The sequence below is a fragment of the Rhinoderma darwinii genome, chromosome 6 (assembly GCF_050947455.1).
Source record: "Rhinoderma darwinii isolate aRhiDar2 chromosome 6, aRhiDar2.hap1, whole genome shotgun sequence".
In the NCBI taxonomy this organism is placed as follows: Eukaryota; Metazoa; Chordata; class Amphibia; order Anura; family Rhinodermatidae; genus Rhinoderma; species Rhinoderma darwinii.
The window spans coordinates 48048440-48071264 of NC_134692.1; the positions used below are offsets into that span (position 1 = coordinate 48048440).

Sequence of the window (22825 nt, forward strand, 5' to 3'; positions counted from 1 at the left end):
AAATTGAAGAACTTTTCAATCTACAAGAAATAAGCTTTATTTGCTGAAACAGAAAACTGCCTTCATCAGTTACATCAACATTCATTTGAGTACAGATATATGAGAAATCAATATGTCTTTGAACTTTTTAGATTAAAAGATAATTACAGGGGTTGTGCAGTCCCTCTCTGCTGCCGGATCCGACATCAGACATGGAGAGCTGCTGCTTCACAACAGGCCACACGGTTGCCACGGCAACAGTGTGACGCCCAGCAAGTATCATGCACGTGTCCAAATCTAATAAATAGAACTTGTGCACAATACTTGCTTAAGGTCAGATGAGGTGGGAAAGAAGGGATGAATAACCCCTTTGGGAAGGTTTGTCTGCAGTCCTCTGTGAAATCACATCATGGTATGTTTCTGTCTTGAGCCCTATGCAAGATATCACAAAGTGACAATTGACAAATCAATGACGGTTACATTTATATAGACTTTTCCTAGATAAGTAATAAATTAATTAGCAATAAAGGATTTATAGTAATTAGAGATGAGCGGAATGGTTCTACACAAATCAAATTTGGTCTGAATATCCCAAAAGTTTCGGATTGTAGCCTCACCATTTACCAAAGAATCACAAGACGTCGGTTGAGCATCCTTAAAACGCCTTCAGGTAGCTTACCAAAGATGTACTGCGGTTATCCAAACTGATAGCACAGTCAATCATGAGTGGTGTAGATTGATGACATTGCTTATGCTGTATTGGCATTAAAGAACTTGAAAAGGGTTAGATATAGTCCTAAAAGACATCAGAGAGTTAAGGTCCTTTTACACGGCTCCTTTCACAAGGAGCTATGTATGGGGACGAGTGCTCGTTACTCCAATCGCTCGTCCCCATACATTATTATCATGTCGGCAGCGCATCTCCCTGTTTACACAAGATGTGCTGCCGACAATGATAATATTTAACTTTTTTAAAACTATGCGATCAGCAGATGAGCGAGCGTTTGCTCGTTCATATGCTGATCGCTGCCCTGTTTACACGGGGGAAATTATTCTATGAACGATCTATTTCCCGATAAATGGCCCATTTAAAAGGGCCTTTAGACACGAGTTTTCAGGACAATCAGGGCACTTGCAATTCGCAACAAATTTGTTTAGAACTAATCGGTTCCAGGAACTAATTTCAGGGAATGTGCGCATCTCTAATAGTAACATATATAGAACTTTTAAGAGCTGCTCTGAACATTTTATGAAATTGTGTAGATTATTTACTGTAACTCTTAGGAAATAATAGATATACAGGGCACTGCATGCTTACATAATTACATTACAACTCATCATTATCCCACTTACACAATGTCCATCTTGAGAATGACATCGCAGCTGTATCCAGACAGTACAGAACGAGAACACGTCTGTTTATTTCCTGCCATAGAATGCTAAGGAAATGAGCATTATTAAGTGAGTGTTCATGTCATTCAGAAGTACAGCTTCCATGCTGGGAGAGTATTAGAGTTGTCTGGACTGCGATTCTTCACCTTGTTGCATTGTATCCTGGATGAATTAGCACACCATTCTTATTAAGGTAATGCTGCATCCAGTAAAGAGATAAGACCACATCATTGACGTTCTTAAGGCTTTGTAATCTTATGAAACCCGGTACTCCTTGTATAGCACAACCGATGCACGGAGGAAGCAAACTGCAGCGTCTTTGTAATCAGAGCATCGCTTCATTAAGGAGATAATTGACTGCCTATCTCTATGCATAGAAAGCCACCTCTCTATTAGCTGTGTTGTAGCGCAGACGTTTCATAGGCTGCTTTATCAGGGATGAAACTGCTGATGTCGGTAGCTTTTAGTGCAGCCTTACTTATTGTTGAGTCACAGGCGAGACGTGGGTGTATTTAAAAGCCTCATTCTCTGTTAGGTACACATTGGTTTTGCAATAAAGTATTATTACTCTACCACTTAACATCATCCATGACATCTAATTAAAATAATAAGGATAATGTGCTAATTAGAATACTTGTAAATAGCCAAGACTAATGTGGTACTTCATTTCTGTAGATCATCAGTTGGCAGCATTTAATTAAGGATAAGAAGTTTTAAGAGTAACTGATCATTTTTGGTATAGTTGAAGTGCAGAGTTGAGTTTGTCAGATATAGAAGGACAGAGTTTGTCAATTGGCACATCATGATATCACAAGTTCTTATCTGCTGCTTTTACCTGGGACTGCAAGTAAACCTACTACATTAACTTTAAGGGTTCCTATTATTTAAGTAAACTTCTGATATGCTAAGACCCCCACTAGTTGCTAGAAGGGGCAGAAGTGTTTAGCAACTTCAGCTCTCCTGGGCAACTTCTACCTCTCCTTGGTGAAACAGGGTTAGCCATGTACAGGCTATATAGATCCTATGTCTTGTGAATGGAAAAAGTGTGCTGATGGAAACCTTCTAGTGCTTGGTTGGGTCTTAGCACCCAGACAACCACCGATCAAAACTTCTGAATGCCTCCATGACAGTACTGGTTAGTGGTTTGGTACTGTCTCATTGCACACTTCCTTGCAGACCACATCTACAGTGTATGGAGTCTGTATGTTGTCCTTATGCATGCATGGGTGTCCTTGTTCTACCCTACACCCTACAAACATATTGATGGGTTGTTTGTTATCCTCTCCATTTGGATCTAGTGTACTGTATGTTATAGGGACAGTCTCGCATGCTGTAGATACATAATAAAAAAAATATAGATTTACAATGACATATGTTAGTTCCCTAAACATGTTAAAAACTTTCAGATAATTAATTGAAAACACTATTAATACTTGAAAAAAATCAATTACATTCTGAAGTCCGATTTATCTGGTACATTGTTGTTATTATCAGTGTTTCCGTTATTATACCTCATTTTGTCTGTGTTTTTACTTCTTTGCCAGCTATATAACTGGATCCTATGTTTTCTGTCTCTAATGGTAGAACTCCCCTGATTGCAGCAAGTGTTATCGGAGGGTTATTTATTATAGTCATCATGGGACTAACCTTCGCAGTCTACATTCGCAGAAAAAGCATTAAAAAGAAGAGAGCCTTGCGCAGGTTTCTAGAGACAGAGGTAAGATCTTGCCACCAAGCGCCAAGGAGCTTTCAAATATTGTTGGTTCAAGTCACACTGCTGTTTTATGGCTCAATGTTATTTTATAAAGGAGCATCCTCATGCTTGATTTTTCATCATAGGCTGTTTTTTTCACTATTTTGTTTATTGTCAGTCTACAGAAAGCTTTTAGCTTACTGGCTTTTGGCTCTTTCAGACAATGGGCCAAAATAAAAGCAAAAGTCCAAACTATTTAAAAAAATTCATATTATCCAATTATTATTAAGATGACTTGCAGGAATTTTATATTTTTACTGTCCTTTAAAGTGTATTACCATACGTAATATTACTAATGTAATAAAATTTGTTTTGGCTGTTTACACTACGTTTGTGGATTACATTCGGAGGACCCATTTAAAAACAATCCACCAAATCTATGCCCCAAACTGGAACTGTAGATATATATAGTTACATATGTCTGCCATTGACTCCTATAGAAAAAAATATATACGAGCAATTGTTTTAAAAATAACTTTCAATACAGTTGAGGTAAATATATACCAACTAAAAGTATATGCCCAAAGGACACTCTATAGACATAATTCACGTCAATAAGGAATAGTCATGAATAATAGTCCACTCCCAGGCATGAACCAGAAAAGTTGAGGACGACGTCATCCATGCAAATGTTTACCTTTATTTCTGCCATTACATTAAGCATGAGGCTTTCTCAAGAACTCTTTTGGCATAAAATACATTTGAATAATGAAAGTCTACAGGCATATATACATTGGAAGATTTTCAGGATGTATTTCCCGATGTACCAATCTTTAATTTGGCACGTAACACGTTAAATACACTGTGGCAAGAAACATTAACTTACATTTTTTAAATATTTTTTATGTTAAATGGGTTATCCGGGTTATAAAAATGTATGGCCTATCCTCAGAATAGGCAGACTATATTAGATTGGTGGGGGTCCGACTGTTGGCACCCCTGCCAATCAACTGTTTCAAGGGACCGCGGCGCTCGTACAAGCGCCGCAGCCTCTTCATTGTTTACATAGTTCTTTCTGTTCGCACACGCCATTACATTTGTAGCGACCTTGCAAGGTATTGCACCACTGTCCCATTCAAGCAGCCCCTTCAAACAGCTGATCGGCAGGGTGCCGACAGTCAGACCCTCACCGATCTAATATTGATGATCTATGAGGGTAGGACATCGATTTTTATAACCTGGCTAACCCATTTAAGTAATAAGTTATCACTCTGCAGCAAAGTATCAGGGTCAAGTTAAAGATTGATACCTCTGTACGACTTATCTGTACCTCTGGATTTATGAACCACTATTTTGTTGCAGCTAAGTTAACAAGAGCTATGAGTTTAGCAGCGTACCAGGTTTTGTTCTAGTAAATAAAAAAAAGATATAAGCGGTCTCTATTTTTACATCTTATTCAGTTCTGATAGTTTTACTGCACGGGTCTCAGGCAGTAACAATGTAAAGATAATTAGAAGGTGACTTTACTAATAACCGTTTTATTTAACATGACCATACCTGTGGAATGTGGGGGGCTCATTGATAGTCTAATGCGCAATGCTAAACCAGCTGAAAGCACGCATAATATGTTTTAATTGTTTTGATGAAAATATAACAAAAAACAATGTCACCTGCGTGTTAGAAGAAGGGCAAGAGATATTGTGTAATCACTATACAAATACATTACACAAATCAACCATAGAAATAGATTGATAAATAAAAGAATCAATAATTAAATTAAATTATATATGACAGCCATAGTGCTGCAATAAAATCATAGCTCACCTCAACCTATATAATATTGTGTTTTATGTATGACACGGGTAGAACACATTTTTCAGATGCAGAATATGGATCAGATGAGCCTGGTAATGCTAACCTTGTGGAGACAAGGTGAAATACCGCTTTGCTATTAAATCCTTTAAAACTTGAAGAGTCTTTTAAAATTAATTTCCATATTAACCTGAGAGATGGACTATTTGTCATAAACTTTTCAATGTGTTTTCCGTTTTTCTCGAAGAGTATTAATAGACAAAGGATCTCACCAGTCAAGAAACTGAATTGGAAACTAATTTTTGGATACTACCTGTATATTTTTGTGAATAGACAGCCAGGACCAAGTCTCAGGATTAATATATTAACTACAAATTACTGCCGATGGACTTGTACATGGATTTATTCATGGTCTATAACAAATATATTATCTCTTACTATTACTATTGCTTACTAGTTACTATTGCTACATTCTAGTCACAATGTTACTTGTCTATTATTATATTTATGTGTTCTGTGTTATGTGTTCAATCTCTATGTGTATCAATAGTCTATTTCAAATTCAGATTTGCATAATTTCAGTTCAAATCTGCATAAAAAGTATAACATTTTGCAAATATTTTACAACTTTTGAGTTATTTCATGTTATTTCCACCATTTATAATATGTAGCTTTTTAAAATTCTGCTGATTGCCATAGAAAAACTGACAAAAGTTGATCTCCCCTCCCCATCAAACATTTGACGAAAACAGTTTTTCTCATGGGAAGCTTTTTACATGGGAAAATTTTCTGCCCAATAATGAGTGCCGTTTAACCAACAATAGTATGTTGAGGCGTTCGCTTGCTTCATTTACATGGAGCAATAATTGGCAATATGGGGACGACCAATCGTTAATAGGATTGTTTGTCCCCCATATAGTTTGCATTTTGTTGGCAGCACATCCCCTGTTTACATGGAAAGATGTGCTGCCGACAAACAACCATTTTTATGCCATATGAAAGATGCGATCAGCTGGCGAATGAGTGTATGCTCATTCGTCGGTCGAATGCTACCAAGTTTATACGGCCGATGTTCACCCGATCATTGGCCATGTAAAGGGCTCTTTATGGCATGTTCAGATTTGGCAGAGAACTTTTGGTATAGATCTGCTTTAAAATCTCTATTTGAAACATGCAGATTTTGTTGTGGATTTATCAGCGGATTTGCCGCATGTTTCAGCATATGCTTTGCAAAGGCTGAAATCTACGGTGAAAATCTGCTGCTTCTTTGCAATACACTGAGAATTTGGAAATCTGCAGCATTCTCTTCTTAAAATGCAGATTCTCCGCTGAATGTGGATGGAGTTTTGAAAACCCCATCCACTTGCACTGTACGGTAAATTGCTGCAGATTTGTAATGCGGGATCTGCACTGCAAAACCACCACATCTGAACTTGCCCTTACGGAGGTATTCACAGATCATATAGCATCTGTATGTCATTAGTATAGCAACTGTATTAGGAAATCTATGTTTTGCTTTGTTTTGAACTACAATATCATTGTACTTGGGATCCATGTGATACAAATCCAAAATATAGTCATGGTCATGAGGCTTAATATTGCCCCTTTGAAATAAGGATGCAACACTGATGACATATGGATACATTATTTTAAACACATTGTTTTTCAAAAAGTGTAGATTTATACTGGTGAACGTCAAATTTAAACTAAATGAAGACATTGAATATGTTGTGTATGCGAACAATATAATAACTCAATTGCTTTTATTCAATTGAGAACTCTTGAACACTGTTTCTGTAAGTACTTAGTAGCGTGTCTCTATGAAGCCCCACTGTTTAAATGCTCTTCTGTCTGACATTACAATAAATATCAATATTCTATGCAGACTATTAGAATAAGAGCATTTATTAATACATATACACGCTGTGCTATCTGGGTAGAGATGCCTTAATACAATAAATGCAAAATCAATGTTTCTGAATTATAGAAATACATTAAGTAGGAAGAGAACAGCAATAAAGTAGGTCCTTTATAGTGTCAACTATTGTGCTTGTGAAACATCTCTGAAGGTACCATTTAATACTGATTTTACCCTTTCAGTTAGTAGAACCATTAACACCAAGTGGCACAGCACCAAACCAAGCCCAGCTGCGGATCCTGAAGGAAACAGAGCTCAAGAGAGTCAAAATCCTGGGTTCAGGTGCTTTTGGCACCGTATACAAGGTAAGCATTTTGATTACCTGCACAAGCAGTTATACTTGTATGGGTTCTAACTTTGTAAGGCCGTATTCACACAAGGTGGTTTAACTACAGTATTGCTGCTACAAAATATGGTCAGATTCACACAGTGAGATTGAAAAGCAATGCGTGCTCACGGTATACAGGTAGTCTTTTTTTTTTTTTTTTAAAAGGCTGTAGTGGAGAAGAAGTCAATCCAGGGTCTCTATGTGAAAAGGTACAGTATGTATCCAAGGATGCTTTGGAATCAGCTATCAGTGCCTCCATTTTCTAATACACCTTTTTTTAAAAACCCCAGTATGCCGTAGTGTCTGGTTTTCGCAACTTTTTTTTGCCATTTTTTTACCCGATGATGCTGGCATTATAAGATAGGCGTGAATGCATTTTGCGCAGCAAAAAAAACTGTATTTAGATGTTACATGTATGAAAATGTGGTTTACAGGGAGTTTATTCACATTTTGCCTTAGGAAAACATGTATTTTTATTGATAAGCTACTGGAGCGTAGCTACATGGAATGCAGAGGTAATAGTCAAGCCATAATACCTGAGGGGGCAGAAAAAGCCCCTCTACCATATAAAAAGGCACCAGTATTGTAAATGACACATAGTAGGGGAGGACCTGGTAACAAATTTAGCATTGGGGCCAGTGTATACTACAGTGGAAGATCTGTAAATACAGACTTTAAAGGCTAACCAGTTGTGAAGGTTGGTGTCTGGTAACATAGCTGAGGACGAAGGGTGTACATACCATAGAGGCAGACTGCAATACTGCTATGGTACCCGTGGAAAGAGGGGCCGCCTGGTTGATCTCATCCCCTTTGCCATTGGGTAGTGAGAACTGGTGCAATCTTATCTTCTACAGAGAAGCTGTATTAGCACAAAAAAAAGGAATTGAGCAACAAAAGGGCATGGAGGAGAAACAATCACCAGGCAAAACCCAACGCAGTTATTGGGGGCCTAGATTCATCTTTGCTTGGGGAACCCCCCATTCTTCTATGTACCCCACTGTCAAAGACACTTAGATAATGCTTAATAAAATGCTTTTATGGAAACAAAGGCATTTTTTTGGGACAAACAGAAATCTGTTTTAGTGGACATGTTGGGTAATTTCTCTTTGCAGAATATTATAATCATTGACTCAACATGTTCTATGAAGGGCAATGCAAAGGTGGATTAATTGAAATTATTTTTTACAGGGTTGTTTCAATAATAGCCCAAAAATGTACATATGCTCTATACTAATAAAGAATGTAACAGTAATGAAAAGATTTTGCAACATTAGCCTGATCTTGGAATAATCTCAGCATCTATAGATTGATCGTCTACTATTTTCCGTCTAAATAAAATCTAAATAAAACATTCCACAGCTTTCTATATTACCTTCATTCTAATTTACTGCCCATGGTCTGGCTATCTGATTAAAATTGCAATTTAGATTTCACACTTTACCACATGAAACAAAGAGTAGTGATCATTTTCATCACCAAAATATGCTGCAATAAATAAAATAAATCTATGGTACCTGTTCTTATGAGTTGCCATTTTATCATGTAAATGTAGATCCCAAACCAGTCTGAAGAATACGCATAGCTGGAAAAAGGTGGAGGATCCCGGAAACGTGATAAAAACAAAACTGCAGAATGCTTTATCATATACATGAAAAATAAAGAAAACTGGAATAAGAATACAATAATAAAAAAGACGTTCTCTTGGGTGATCATAACTTTAACTAAAGCCTGCAGAAAGCCAGTGCCACCCCTCACTCCTTGCCCTGGCATAAATCATTTAGGGGCCTTAAGTAGGGCCGGACTGGCACTTAAAATCAGCACTAGCATATTTATGCACACAGGCCGACCGCAGGCCATACGTAGCCGCCAGTGTTGGACTGGAGTACATGGGACCACCTTTCAACTATACAAGACATGGGGAGATTTATTAAAACAGGTGTAAATGGAAAGAGGAATAGTCCTGATAGCTCCAACTCCAACAAATCCACTGCTTTTCCATGAGAATAATGAACATGCTCATTATTCTAGAGGATTTTTTTTGCGGAGCGGAAAAAAATTCAAGCAGACTTATTTCCGCTGCATGTGAATAGGATATAAAATAGCCCATTCACTTTAATGGGTGCAGAATGTTAGTGGATTTGAAAGAGATTTAGGTGTGGAATCAGGGACTTGGTCCTAATCAAATCCTGATTGCGTGATCATGACCTAATACTGATGTATAAAGATTGCAAATTATACCATTATATAATACTAAAATATCACGATATTGTAACTAAATAGTATGATTTCAATTTTATATTCAGCCATATATACATACACAATCACATGCTGGACACATAACGCACAGATGCAACCCACAAGCTGGAAACATGCTGCATTTGTGCCACTCACACCTAGGACACATGCGCACGCACACCACTCACACCTAGGACACCTGCGCACGCACACCACGCACACCTAAGGACACATGCACAGCACTTACACCTAGAACACATCCCCCACTCACACCTTCGACATATGCTGCACATGCACCACTCACATCTAGGACACATGTGCACACACAGCACTCACACCAAGGATATATCCTCCACTCTCGCCGTTCACACCTAAGAAATATGCCGCACGTTGTCTACCCACACCAAGGACGCATGTTGAACATGCACTACTCACACCTGGCACAGATGCTGCACACACCACTAACACACTAGACACGTACCACACACTAGACACATACCGCACATACTACTTACCCTAGACACATACCGCACACACCACACAAATGCTAAACACATACCTCACATAACACTTACACACTAGATCTATACCACTCATACCACTCACACTCACATTGAAAACAACACGCACACAAATGCCACTAATACATTAGAAGAAGACACAAAAGTCACACAAATTGCATATTTCACTCATACAATTAACATACACTGTTAACACTACATCCACCACTCACACTACAGTACAAAAATCAATCCAACACTTCACTCACATTGCTATATTTACCTGCTTTTTTTTGTAGACTGCTGATTCTTGGGCAATGGCATGCCGGATGCTGGCAGTACATAGAATATCACTTACCTGAGATGCCTCCTCCAACGCTAAGCCCCGTCCATGTGCCCATGAAGCCACACCCCTTTTTAAAAGCTCCTCCTATCTGTGGCTCAAATTAACCATAACCTGATGCTCACCCTTTTAACACTATAGATCCTCCTATCTACAATATCTGGACCCCCTCCCCTCCCACAAACAGGTTGCTTTCAGATACTGTGTGCATCACCCATGTTCTTTACACTCACTTATGCCCGCCCTACCCCCTCATTATAGAAGGCTGCTTGCAGATTACATGAAGCTGAATCAGATAAAGAAATAAACCTGCTGGCGCTACAGCCATCAGCAACGTACCTGGCAGGGGCTGGAGTCTCCTTCTCCTGGCCAGCCGGACTGAAGCAGTGCTCAGGGGGAAGAAAGAGCAAGCCCATCACTGATTGGCTGATGCTCAGCCAATCAGCATTAGTTTTGATTGGTACATGCAGACTTAGCAGGTACTGAGTCTCCTTTTCCTCTGCTGCACCAGAGATTTGCGCTAATGAGTGAGGCATCATTGCAGAAAACAAGTCTAGAGATGATTAGCTGTGGCTCGGCTAACAAGCACTAAACTTCATTTCTGTAGTGCTTCTTCCCACCATTGCAGAGTACACAGCAATAAATCTTGGAAAGACGTGGTTTTATACACTAGGAGGTAGCAGTTATTGTAATGTTGGTGCTTGTGTTCACCACTGTCCGAAGGGCCGATTCTAGCTTATCTGCTGCCTGAGGTGAAAATTGAAATGGTTCCCCCCAGATTTTGATTGACATCGCCCTGGCTGTTCTACATCACTAACAGCCTCCTCCAACACTTGTGGATGCGCCGTTGCCTTGTACTGGCATGCAGAGTACACTTCGCTGCAAGGTGTGTGCCCAAGTAGTACAAGGCAATGGCGCTTCTGAGAAATTTGGAGGAGACTGGTAGTGATGTATAACAGCTAGAGGGATAATATTCAGCTAGTATAATATTCAGAGATTCTCTAGTAACTGGTATAGTGCCAAGGGACTGGCGCAGGGCAAATGTGGTGCCTATTTAAAAAAAAAAAAAAAAAGGGCTCTAGGTCTTCCCCGGGTAATTATAGACCAGTAAGCTTAACATCCATCGTGGAGTAAATGTTTGAGGGGCTATTGAGGGACTATATACAGGATTATGTGACAAAAAATACTATTATAAGTGACAGCCAGCACGGTTTTACTAAGGACAGATGTTGTCAAACTAACCTGATCTGTTTTTATGAAGAGGTGAGCAGAAGCCTAGACAGAGGGGCCGCTGTGGATATAGTGTTTTTGGACTTTGCAAAGGCATTTGACACTGTCCCTCATAGACGTCTAATGGGTAAATTAAGGACTATAGGTTTAGAAAGTATAGTTTGTAATTGGATTGAGAGCTACACTGGGGGATTCACTTGTTGAGAAGGATCTGGGTGTACTTGTAAATCATAAACTAACTAACAGCATGCAATGTCAATCAGCTGCTTCAAGGGCCAGCAAGATATTGTCGTGTATTAAAAGAGGCATGGACTCGTGGGACAGGGATATAATATGACCACTTTACAAAGCATTAGTGCGGCCTCATCTAGAATATGCAGTTCAGTTCTGGGCTCCAGTTCATAGAAAGGATGCCCTGGAGTTGGAAAAAATACAAAGAGCAACGAAGCTAATAAGGGGCATGGAGAATCTAAGTTATGAGAAAAGATCAAAAGAATGAAACCTATTTAGCCTTGAAAAAAGACGACTAAAAAATTTTGTGAAATTCTGTTCCATGTAAAACCCCCTCAAAAAACAATGGGGCACTCCCTCCGTCTGGAGAAAAAAAGGTTCAACCTGCAGAGGCGACAAGCCTTCTTTACTGTGAGAACTGTGAATCTATGGAAAAGTCTACCACAGGAGCTGGTCACAGCAGGGACAGTAGATGGCTTTAAAAAAGGCTTAGATAATTTCCTAGAACAAAAAAATATTAGCTCCTATTTGTAGAAACTTTTACCTTCCTTTTTCCCGTCCCTTGTTTGAACTTGATGGACAAGTGTCTTTTTTCAGCCGTACTAAATATGTAACTATGTAATCATGCATGGAAAGGTGGGTTTGGAGGCTGAACCGTGTGACTCTTCAGAATAGCGGCACCTCCTCATGACCCTTTAATAAGTAATTAGCATATAGTGTGCGCCAGTTTAAGAGTTGATTTGATAGATTTTTCTGCATCTTAAAATAACATACAGGAGAATGTTTGGAAATATTGTCAGGTCATGTATTACTGCACGGTGGCGTTTCAAGGGGTTAAAACTACCTGACAAGTTCCCATTTAATATACAATGTATTGAAAACAATTCCATCTGCCCAGTAATTTAGTTATTATAAATATATCCCATATAATTATAGCTCCAGAACCAAGCTCTGACATATACGGCTCCAGAACAAAGCTGATACATATATACAGCACCAGAACAAAGCTCAATACATATATACAGCACCAGAACAAAGCTCAATACATATATACAGCACCAGAACAAAGCTCAGTACATATAATACAGCACAAGAACAAAGCTATGTACATATATACATTACCAGAACAAAGCTCATTACATATGTGCAGCTCCAGAACAAAGCTCAGTACATATATACAGCATCAGAACAAAGCTCAGTACATATATACAGCACCAGAAAAAATCTCAGTACATATATACAGCATCAGAACCAAGCTCAGTACATATATACAGCACCAGAACAAAGTTTAATACATATATACAACACCAGAACAAAGCTCAGTACATATATAGAGCACCAGAACCAAGCTCAATACATAAATACAGCCCCAGAACAAAGCTCAGTACATATATACAGCACCAGAACAAAGCTCAGTACATATATACAGCATCAGAACAAAGCTCAGTACATATATACAGCTTCAGAACCAAGCTCAGTACATATATACAGCACCAGAACAAAGCTCAGTACATATATACAGCATCAGAACCAAGCTCAGTACATATATACAGCACCAGAACAAAGTTTAATACATATATACAACACCAGAACAAAGCTCAGTACATATATAGAGCACCAGAACCAAGCTCAATACATAAATACAGCCCCAGAACAAAGCTCAGTACATATATACAGCACCAGAACAAAGCTCAGTACATATATACAGCATCAGAACAAAGCTCAGTACATATATACAGCTTCAGAACCAAGCTCAGTACATATATACAGCACCAGAACAAAGCTCAGTACATATATACAGCATCAGAACCAAGCTCAGTACATATATACAGCACCAGAACAAAGCTCAGTACATATATACAACACCAGAACAAAGCTCAGTACATATATACAGTACCAGAACCATGCTCAGTACATAAATACAGCCCCAGAACCAAGCTCAGTACATATATACAGCACCAGAACAAAGTGCAGTACATATATGCACAAGAACCAAGCTCAGTACATAAATACAGCAACAGAACCAAGCTCAATACATAAATACAGCCCCAGAGCCAAGCTCAGTACATATATACAGCACCAGAATAAAGTGCAGTACATATATACACCAGAACCAAGCTCAGCACATAAACTCAGCAACAGAACCAAACCCAGTACATATATGCAGCTCCAGACCTAAGCTCAGTATATATATACAACACCAGAACAAAGCACAGTACATATATACAGCTTCAAAACCAAGCTCAGTACATATATACAGCACCAGAACAAAGCTCAGTACATATATACAGCCTCAGAACCAAGCTCAGTACATATATACAGCACCAGAACAAAGCTCAATACATTTATACAACACTAGAACAAAGCTCAGTACATATAATACAGCACAAGAACAAAGCTATGTACATATATACATTACCAGAACAAAGCTCATTACATATGTGCAGCTCCAGAACAAAGCTCAGTACATATATACAGCATCAGAACAAAGCTCAGTACATATATACAGCACCAGAAAAAATCTCAGTACATATATACAGCATCAGAACCAAGCTCAGTACATATATACAGCACCAGAACAAAGTTTAATACATATATACAACACCAGAACAAAGCTCAGTACATATATAGAGCACCAGAACCAAGCTCAATACATAAATACAGCCCCAGAACAAAGCTCAGTACATATATACAGCACCAGAACAAAGCTCAGTACATATATACAGCATCAGAACAAAGCTCAGTACATATATACAGCTTCAGAACCAAGCTCAGTACATATATACAGCACCAGAACAAAGCTCAGTACATATATACAGCATCAGAACCAAGCTCAGTACATATATACAGCACCAGAACAAAGTTTAATACATATATACAACACCAGAACAAAGCTCAGTACATATATAGAGCACCAGAACCAAGCTCAATACATAAATACAGCCCCAGAACAAAGCTCAGTACATATATACAGCACCAGAACAAAGCTCAGTACATATATACAGCATCAGAACAAAGCTCAGTACATATATACAGCTTCAGAACCAAGCTCAGTACATATATACAGCACCAGAACAAAGCTCAGTACATATATACAGCATCAGAACCAAGCTCAGTACATATATACAGCACCAGAACAAAGCTCAGTACATATATACAACACCAGAACAAAGCTCAGTACATATATACAGTGCCAGAACCATGCTCAGTACATAAATACAGCCCCAGAACCAAGCTCAGTACATATATACAGCACCAGAACAAAGTGCAGTACATATATACACAAGAACCAAGCTCAGTACATAAATACAGCAACAGAACCAAGCTCAATACATAAATACAGCCCCAGAGCCAAGCTCAGTACATATATACAGCACCAGAATAAAGTGCAGTACATATATACACCAGAACCAAGCTCAGCACATAAACTCAGCAACAGAACCAAACCCAGTACATATATGCAGCTCCAGACCTAAGCTCAGTATATATATACAACACCAGAACAAAGCACAGTACATATATACAGCTTCAAAACCAAGCTCAGTACATATATACAGCACCAGAACAAAGCTCAGTACATATATACAGCCTCAGAACCAAGCTCAGTACATATATACAGCACCAGAACAAAGCTCAATACATTTATACAACACTAGAACAAAGCTCAGTACATATATAGAGCACCAGAACCCAGCTCAATACATAAATACAGCACCAGAACCAAGCTCAGTACATATATACAGCACCAGAAAAAAATGCAGTACACATATACACCAGAACCAAGCTCAGTACATAAATACAACAACAGAACCAAGCTCAGTACATATATACAGCTCCAGACCTTAGCTCAGTACATATATACAACACCAGAACAAAGCTTAGCACATAAACACAACACCAGAACCAAGTTCAGTACATAAATACAATACCAGAATCAAGCTCAGTACATAAATACAACACCAGAACCAAGATCATTACATATATACAGCACCAGAACAAAGCTCTGTACATATATACAGCTCCAGAACCAAGCTCAGAACATATATACAGCACCAGAACCAAGCTCAGTACATATATACAGCACCAGAATAAAGCTTAGCACATAAATACAACACCAGAACCAAGCTCAGCACATAAATACAACACAAGAACCAAGCTCAGTACATAAATACAGCGCCAGCACAAATACAGCTCAATTTAGTGCAACCCCTGTTGTATTGGCTTGTACGGCGTAAAACTACAGCTCCCAGCATGACATGAACAATGGTAAGTTTATGCTGGGAGTTGTTGTTTCACAAAAAAAAACCGTGACAACAGTACTGATTAGAGGCAGAATAAACATTTATTTTAAGGGATTTACCGGTGATGATCTCAGACAGATTCTAGTTGTTCTTTTTGTCTTTTCTTCTCCATCCGGTCCAGGCCTCTACGATGACTTCTCCCGGCCACAGCCCATTTCTGCAGTTTGCTGCTCAAATGTCTTCAGCTTCTTACTTTTCAAACATTTCTGCACCTATAAACGAAGATAACGTTTTGATGGTGCCACACACTGTACTCCTAAATATAATAGTTCCATATACTGCACCTCTAATTATAATAGCAACATACACTGTGTCCCTGATTATAATAGCACCATACACTGTGTCCCTGATTATAATAGCACCGTACACTGTGTCCCCCACACACAGCGCTCCCCATAGACAGTGCCCCTTTAGAGCCCCCTATAGATAGTGAACCCCATAGAGCCCCCGTAAATAGTGCTGCACATATAGCCCCCCTGTAGATAGCTCCCCACATACAGCGCCCCCTGTATACTGTGCCCTACATATAGCCCCCCGTAGATGGTGCCCCACATATAGCCCCCATGTATATAGTGCCCCATATTTAGCCTCACTGTAGATGGTGCCCCACATATAGCTCCCCCTGTATATGGTGTCCCACATATAGCCCCCATGTAGATAGTGACCCACATACAGCCTCCCCTGTAGTTTGTGCCCACATATAGCGCCCCCTGTAAATAGTGCCCCACATATAGCCCCCCCTGTAGATTGTGTCCCACATATAGCCTCCACTGTAGACAAAAAATAGGAAAAGAGGCAGCACTGCAATAGTCGTATCAAAAAGGATAAATTTATTCACCCATCAGAGCAGTGGAATGCAACGTTTCAGCTGCTCAATGCAGCCTTTGTCAAGCTTGAGCAGCTGAAACGTTGCATTCCACTGCACTGATGGGTGAATACATTTATCCTTTTTGATACGGCTATTGGAGTCCTGCCACTTTTCCTATTTTTTGTCTACATTTTGGGGATTTACAAGTCGGATACCTGAGGCTTGCACCCTGTTACCCTTGAGGTTCTATTCTACTGTGCTGCCCATACTTTTTCTATTTAGCCTCCCCTGTAGATAGTGTCCCACATATAGCCTCCCCTGTAGATAGTGCCCCACATATAGCCTCCCCTGTAGATTGTGCCACACGTATAGCTCCCCACCTTGTAAATAAAGCAACTTACACGTTGAGGTGGGAAAAAAAACAACTTTACATATTCACCTTGATCCCATTCCCACACCGTCCTGTGTTAATGCAGGCCTGCTCTTTTTCTGAGCAGGTCTGTTGGGGCTGAACGACGGGGCTAATTGGCAGGGCAGAATGACTTGCCCCGTCAATCAGCGGCTTTTAACAACGGAAGCGGGGCGATGACATCATGGCGCCACCAGCGTTGTTGAAAGGCGCTGATTGGCAGGGCAGAATGATTTGCCCCGCCAATCAGCGCCTTTCAACAAAAGAAGTGGGGCGATGACGTCATCCCATCGCTAGCATTGTTGAAAGGTGCTGATTGGCGGGACAAGTCATTCTGCCAGGCCAAACAGCGTCATTGTAAGGCAGGTACAGATAGTGCAGGAGGGGGTGGCGGTGGCTGGTTTCAGTGGCACCGCCACCCCCTCAGAGAGGCAGTAGGCCAATGACACTGATTGTTTGGGCGGCAAGCAAGTGGCCCACTGTTCACCGGCCCATCTGACATTTGTCAGAATTGCCAGATGGCCAGTCCGGCCCTGGCCTTAAGGCATTTCTGTAGGGCATAACTGTAAGACTTACAGCACACATTGCTTAGTGGTTAGTATTACTAGTCATGGGTTCGAACCCAATTAGGGACAACATTTGCATGGACTTTTTGAATGTTCTCCCTATGTCATGTGGGTTTGCTTTGGCTAGTATGATTTCCTGCCATGCTACAAAAACACACTGATAAGTATAGCTGGTTTTCTATTAAATTATCCCTAGTGTGTATGTGATAATTTTAAATGGGAAATAAGACGGGGAAACTACCTGAAGACATCACTGTTGTTAATGTCATATAAGCAGAAGGAAACTAATATAGCATACATAAGTTGTTTGTCATTAGGGATTACTTAGGTCTCATGCACACGACCATAGAGTTGTACGCGGTCCGTGATTATGGCACAGATGGGTCGCGGAGTGTCATCCGCGGGGCCATCTGCAATCACGGACCGTGCACACACAAGATGTGCATTGACTTCAGTGAGACCAGACCGCAATTGTGGACCGTATAATGACATGACCTATTTTTATTTTTGTTGCAGTCCGGGCTCCATGCAATGCACGGACTGTGGAAACAACGGTCGTGTTCATTGACCCATAGGATAGCATGTGTACTTTACTATCCGCAATTGCGGCTCCGCAATTGTGGATAGTATGCGGCCACAAATGCACAGTCGCGTGCATGAGACCTTACTGTGATGTCATTATTTATTATCTTTTTTTTTTTTCATATAACGGCAAGTAAAACTTATTTATTACCATGATGCAAAAAAGGACAGAGGTATAACTGAGCTCCTGGGCCCCAATAAAATATCTATAACAGGGCATTGTGCCATTTATAATACCGGTGTCTTCTTATGTGGCAGAAGGGCCCCCTCAGCCCCCTGGTGCAACTGCTTATAATTATGCCCATGCAAAACGATAAATATACAAATGACAATGTCAGTTCTGCTACATCTGTAATACAATTAAAACAGCTTACACAATATTGTAGTCCCTTTGAATCACTGGCGATACCGAAGTCTGGTTAGGGATCATAACTATTTGGCAACTACTGCTACAAAGTTTTTTTTACGTCTTAGAACAGTAAGGCTATTATGATATGCTGTTAACATGCAGACATTTGCATTGGATCTGGATTATACAGAGAATGTTTTCATTTGACATTAAATGAACTAGAGGGGTCGAACACATGGTGACTGAATGGCACAAGATCCGTTATATCATTTCAGGAGCAGCAATATCAGCTAAACCCAGCATGCGGAGAAGCAGCAGTGAACTCCCCAGCCTGTTTTGCCTGGCATACAATCTAGTTACATGACAAAGCGACTTCTTTATCCGGGGATGTTCTGGCCTGAAGCTGTTTGCATTTTGCTCGTATGCCTTCTGCAAACACCCGGCATTGAAATTCATCTGGCAGGCGTCTCTCAGTGTCCCTAGGGCTAGCGATATTCTCAGCCGCATGCTTTTTTCAGTAGGGCACGGATTCTCTAAGACTAACACAGAACGTTCCCATTCTAATTAACAGCTTACATGCCAAAATGAATTATTTGAAATCGATAACACACATACATATTCATTGTGAAGATACGTATGGTTCTAGATTGTAGTGGAGATTATTTTATATCTCTAAATAATGACTAGCTTCTTCTGACTAATGGGAAGTTAGGATGCTTCAACAGTCACAATGTAATGTAAAGAATTGGGATAGCATTTCAGATATCCATGTGATGTTAATATAAAGCCAGGAGCATAGCTATAGGTGATAAACAGGTAGCAGTCGCACCCAGGCCATAGTGCCTGAGGGGAACCAAAGGCGCCTTTTTTTTACATAAGTAGGCACCAGTATGGCACATCATAGGTGGAGGCACTTTTACAGATTTTGCTTTAAAGCCCATGAGCTTCAAGTTATCTCTACATTCTATTTGTAGTCTCTGTCCATCATTATATTCACAGTCTGTACAGGTGCACATGCTTTTAAAAGACTTCTATGTAATCTCTACAACATAGATTAAAAAATTGGCAGCAGCAATAGCACTCTAAATAGATGCTGAGTGCAGTGCTTATTTAGCAAGTATTATGCAAATGGCATCTGTGTTTCTTGGGTTGAGCCAAATGTAATCACCGTTTTTTAAATGATCAAGTTCTTTTTTCTAGTTTGAAATATATTTTTTATGCGCTGCTGCTTCTCAGTACTTGATCTACAGATATAGCAATCGGTAACTTAACCATGATAACTTATCACTTAACACAAAAAAAGTAATTGAAAAAGTTACGTTAAAGTTTCATGTCGCAGCTTATTTATCGCGTTAAGTGTCAAGTTGAAGATTACTACATACGTAGTGTATTATTTTACAGTATTTTAAATTTTTCCTGGGACATTTGACTACTAACAATAAGCCAATGGTGTTTTTATTGGGGCTACTTCTCTTGAGAAGCTTGGTGTGCAAACTTATATATTGTTCCCCTCCTATATTACCTTATTGGTTTATATTTTACAAAGAAAAAAGGCACTAAATACATAGAAAAGGGCTAAAGCAAACACTAGTCTTTAAAAAAGGTTGTCCATTTTAGAAATATTTTTTTTGTTAAAAGTCTATCTTGACAATACACTAATCATAGTATGTCCCACTGCTGGGAACCTCAGTGATCAGCTGTAATCTGTGGTGTTTAATTCCCCTGCAGCACCACCACAGTGTGAATAAAGCATTACACAGTTCCCATTAAAATCAGTGGACTGTCCATGCACATACCTGCCACGTCCTTCAGAGCAAAAGCACTGTTTGTAGTCAGTCTCTACTCTGGCTTATAAATGAGGATCCTGAATGGGACCATTCCTTTATTAACCCCTTCCCGCCGCAGCCATTCTTCAGATTTTCATTTTTATTTTTTCGTCCCCACCTTCCAAAACCCATAGCTTCTTTATTTTTCTCTCAATAGAGTGGGGTGAGGGCTTATTTTTTGCGGGAGGAGTTGTAGTTTCTATTGGTATCATTTAAAGTACCATATAATATACAGGGAAAGTGAAAGAAATTCTTTGCGGGCTGAAATTGGAAAAAACTGTGATTCCTCTTGTTTATTGGGTTTAGTTTTTACGGCTTTCACCATGCGGTAAAAACGTCAACTTAACTTTAATCTGTGGCTCAATATGATTACGGTGATACTATAGTTTTTTTGATTACTTTTAAGGAGAAAAAAACTTTTTGTTAAAAAAATTTGATTTGTGTCGCCACATTCTTAGAGGAATAACTTTTTTATTTTTTCATCGATTGAGCGGTGTGATGGCTCATTTTTTGTGGGACGAGCTGTAGTTTTTTATCGGTATTATTTTTTGGTACATGTAATTTTTTGATCACTTTTTATTACAAAAAGATTGGGAGCTAAGTTGACCAAAAAACAATGATTTTGGTGTTTTAAATGTTTTTTTTTTACGTCGTTCACCATGCACATTAAATAATGCTATATTTTAATAGTTCAGACTTTTACAGATGCAGCAATACCAATTTTGTTAACTTTTTTATGTTTTACATTACTTTAGACGAAAAATTAACTTTTAATATATTTTTCTTCACTGCTAAAAAATGTGTTTTTTTCAACATTTCATTAGTCACCCTTTGGGACTTGAACCAAAGATGGTTAGATCGCTGGTATAATACACTGAAAGACGTTAGTCATTGTAATTTTTAAAGCTCTGAGGCAGGGCTTAGCAAAGGCAGACTGAAGGCAATCCTGGGGGCCTTCATTAGGCCCCTGGGCTGCCATGACAACCGTCGTCACCCCCTGATCTCACTGCAGGGAGTGATAAGCTGTCAGAGGGGGCCACCCCCCTCTTTTCAACGCCGTAGATGCTGAGGTCACGATCGACCACAGCATTTGAGGGGTTAAACAGCCAGGAACAGCACGATCGCTGTTCCTGGTAGTTTGTCCAGGGTGTTAGCTGTAAAACACAGCCGCCCCCCATAGCTTATGGAGCGCACTCAGCGCATGAGTGCGCTCCATACAATTCCCCCCCCCCCCCCCCGCGCGCACTACGACGTACCAGACATGTATTTTTGCGGGAATGGGTTACATCCATTTTCACATAGAATTCGCAGTATTTAAACAATTTTTTTTAACCAGACAACCCCTTTAAACACTGAAGTTAATTTTATAAAAAAGTATACTGTTGAAAACAAGAATTCTTGTTTCCTTTAGAAAGAACATTTGCCCAGTGCTCTACAAAGTCACCAAATTTGTCATTTAATGACAGTAGTCTTCTCATCAAGAGCAAGAACTACTCTTAAATAATCATTTTCTGACCTACACACATTTTTCACAATTTAATCACTATTTCTGCTACTAGCTGGGATGTATTATTTTACAATAGGCTTTATTGTTTCCATTGTAGGAAAATATATTTACATGTACAAAGCAGAAGTCAGACCAATGTCCAGGTTTTTCATTATATATAGATAGGGAGCTGATGGGTAGCAAATTGAATTCATCATCCAATTCACATAGGTGTAACATGATGATGTCTGTGGTAACCATGGCAACATTGTGTGCGGCCCTATGCATGAAAGTGCAAATCAAATATCATTTGATACTGTCCGTATTATATAATTTTGTACAGTTAGCAGGCAATAAAAACATTCTAGGAAATGCTGTCAATGAAAAAAAGAGAAAAAAATATAATTTCTACTATAGTTATATTAGTGCCAATTGTAACTTGTTTGTTCTATTCTTTCTTCACTGCTCATATTTTCGTTTAGTAAGTGGAACCAGCCGTAAATGCTTTCAGAATAATGTACAGTAGCAAGATTTGTTGATATTCCATCTGTTGTTCCATGAGCTTAAGAAAGAGCAGGAGGCTGGGCAGTTTAGGTTAGCTGAGGGCTATATGGCAGAACATCAAACCACCGACCTGGTTGTTTGGCAGTGTATAAATTTGCCCTTAATTATTTTAGGTGCTCAGAATTAGAGGTTTAATGCAATACTAAGTTCTGCACAAGAGAGCGCCTTAGGCTTTGTTCACATCTGCTTTGGGGTTCAATTCTAACGTTCCATTGGAGGTTTCCGTCAGAACGGGACCCTGAGCAGACACAAACTGACACTGACGGAAAGCAG

At 39.4% G+C, this 22825-nt stretch overlaps 1 protein-coding gene across 2 annotated transcripts in view; it reads left to right on the top strand.

Annotated features, from left to right (window-relative positions):
• Positions 1–22825, top strand: part of ERBB4 (erb-b2 receptor tyrosine kinase 4) — a 765761-nt gene that overhangs the window by 605750 nt on the left and 137186 nt on the right. For both annotated transcript variants that reach the window (XM_075829649.1, XM_075829650.1), the window contains exons 17-18: positions 2956–3088; positions 6977–7099. In XM_075829649.1, the coding sequence (XP_075685764.1) occupies positions 2956–3088; positions 6977–7099 (256 nt within the window). The remainder of the gene's footprint in view (positions 1–2955; positions 3089–6976; positions 7100–22825) is intronic.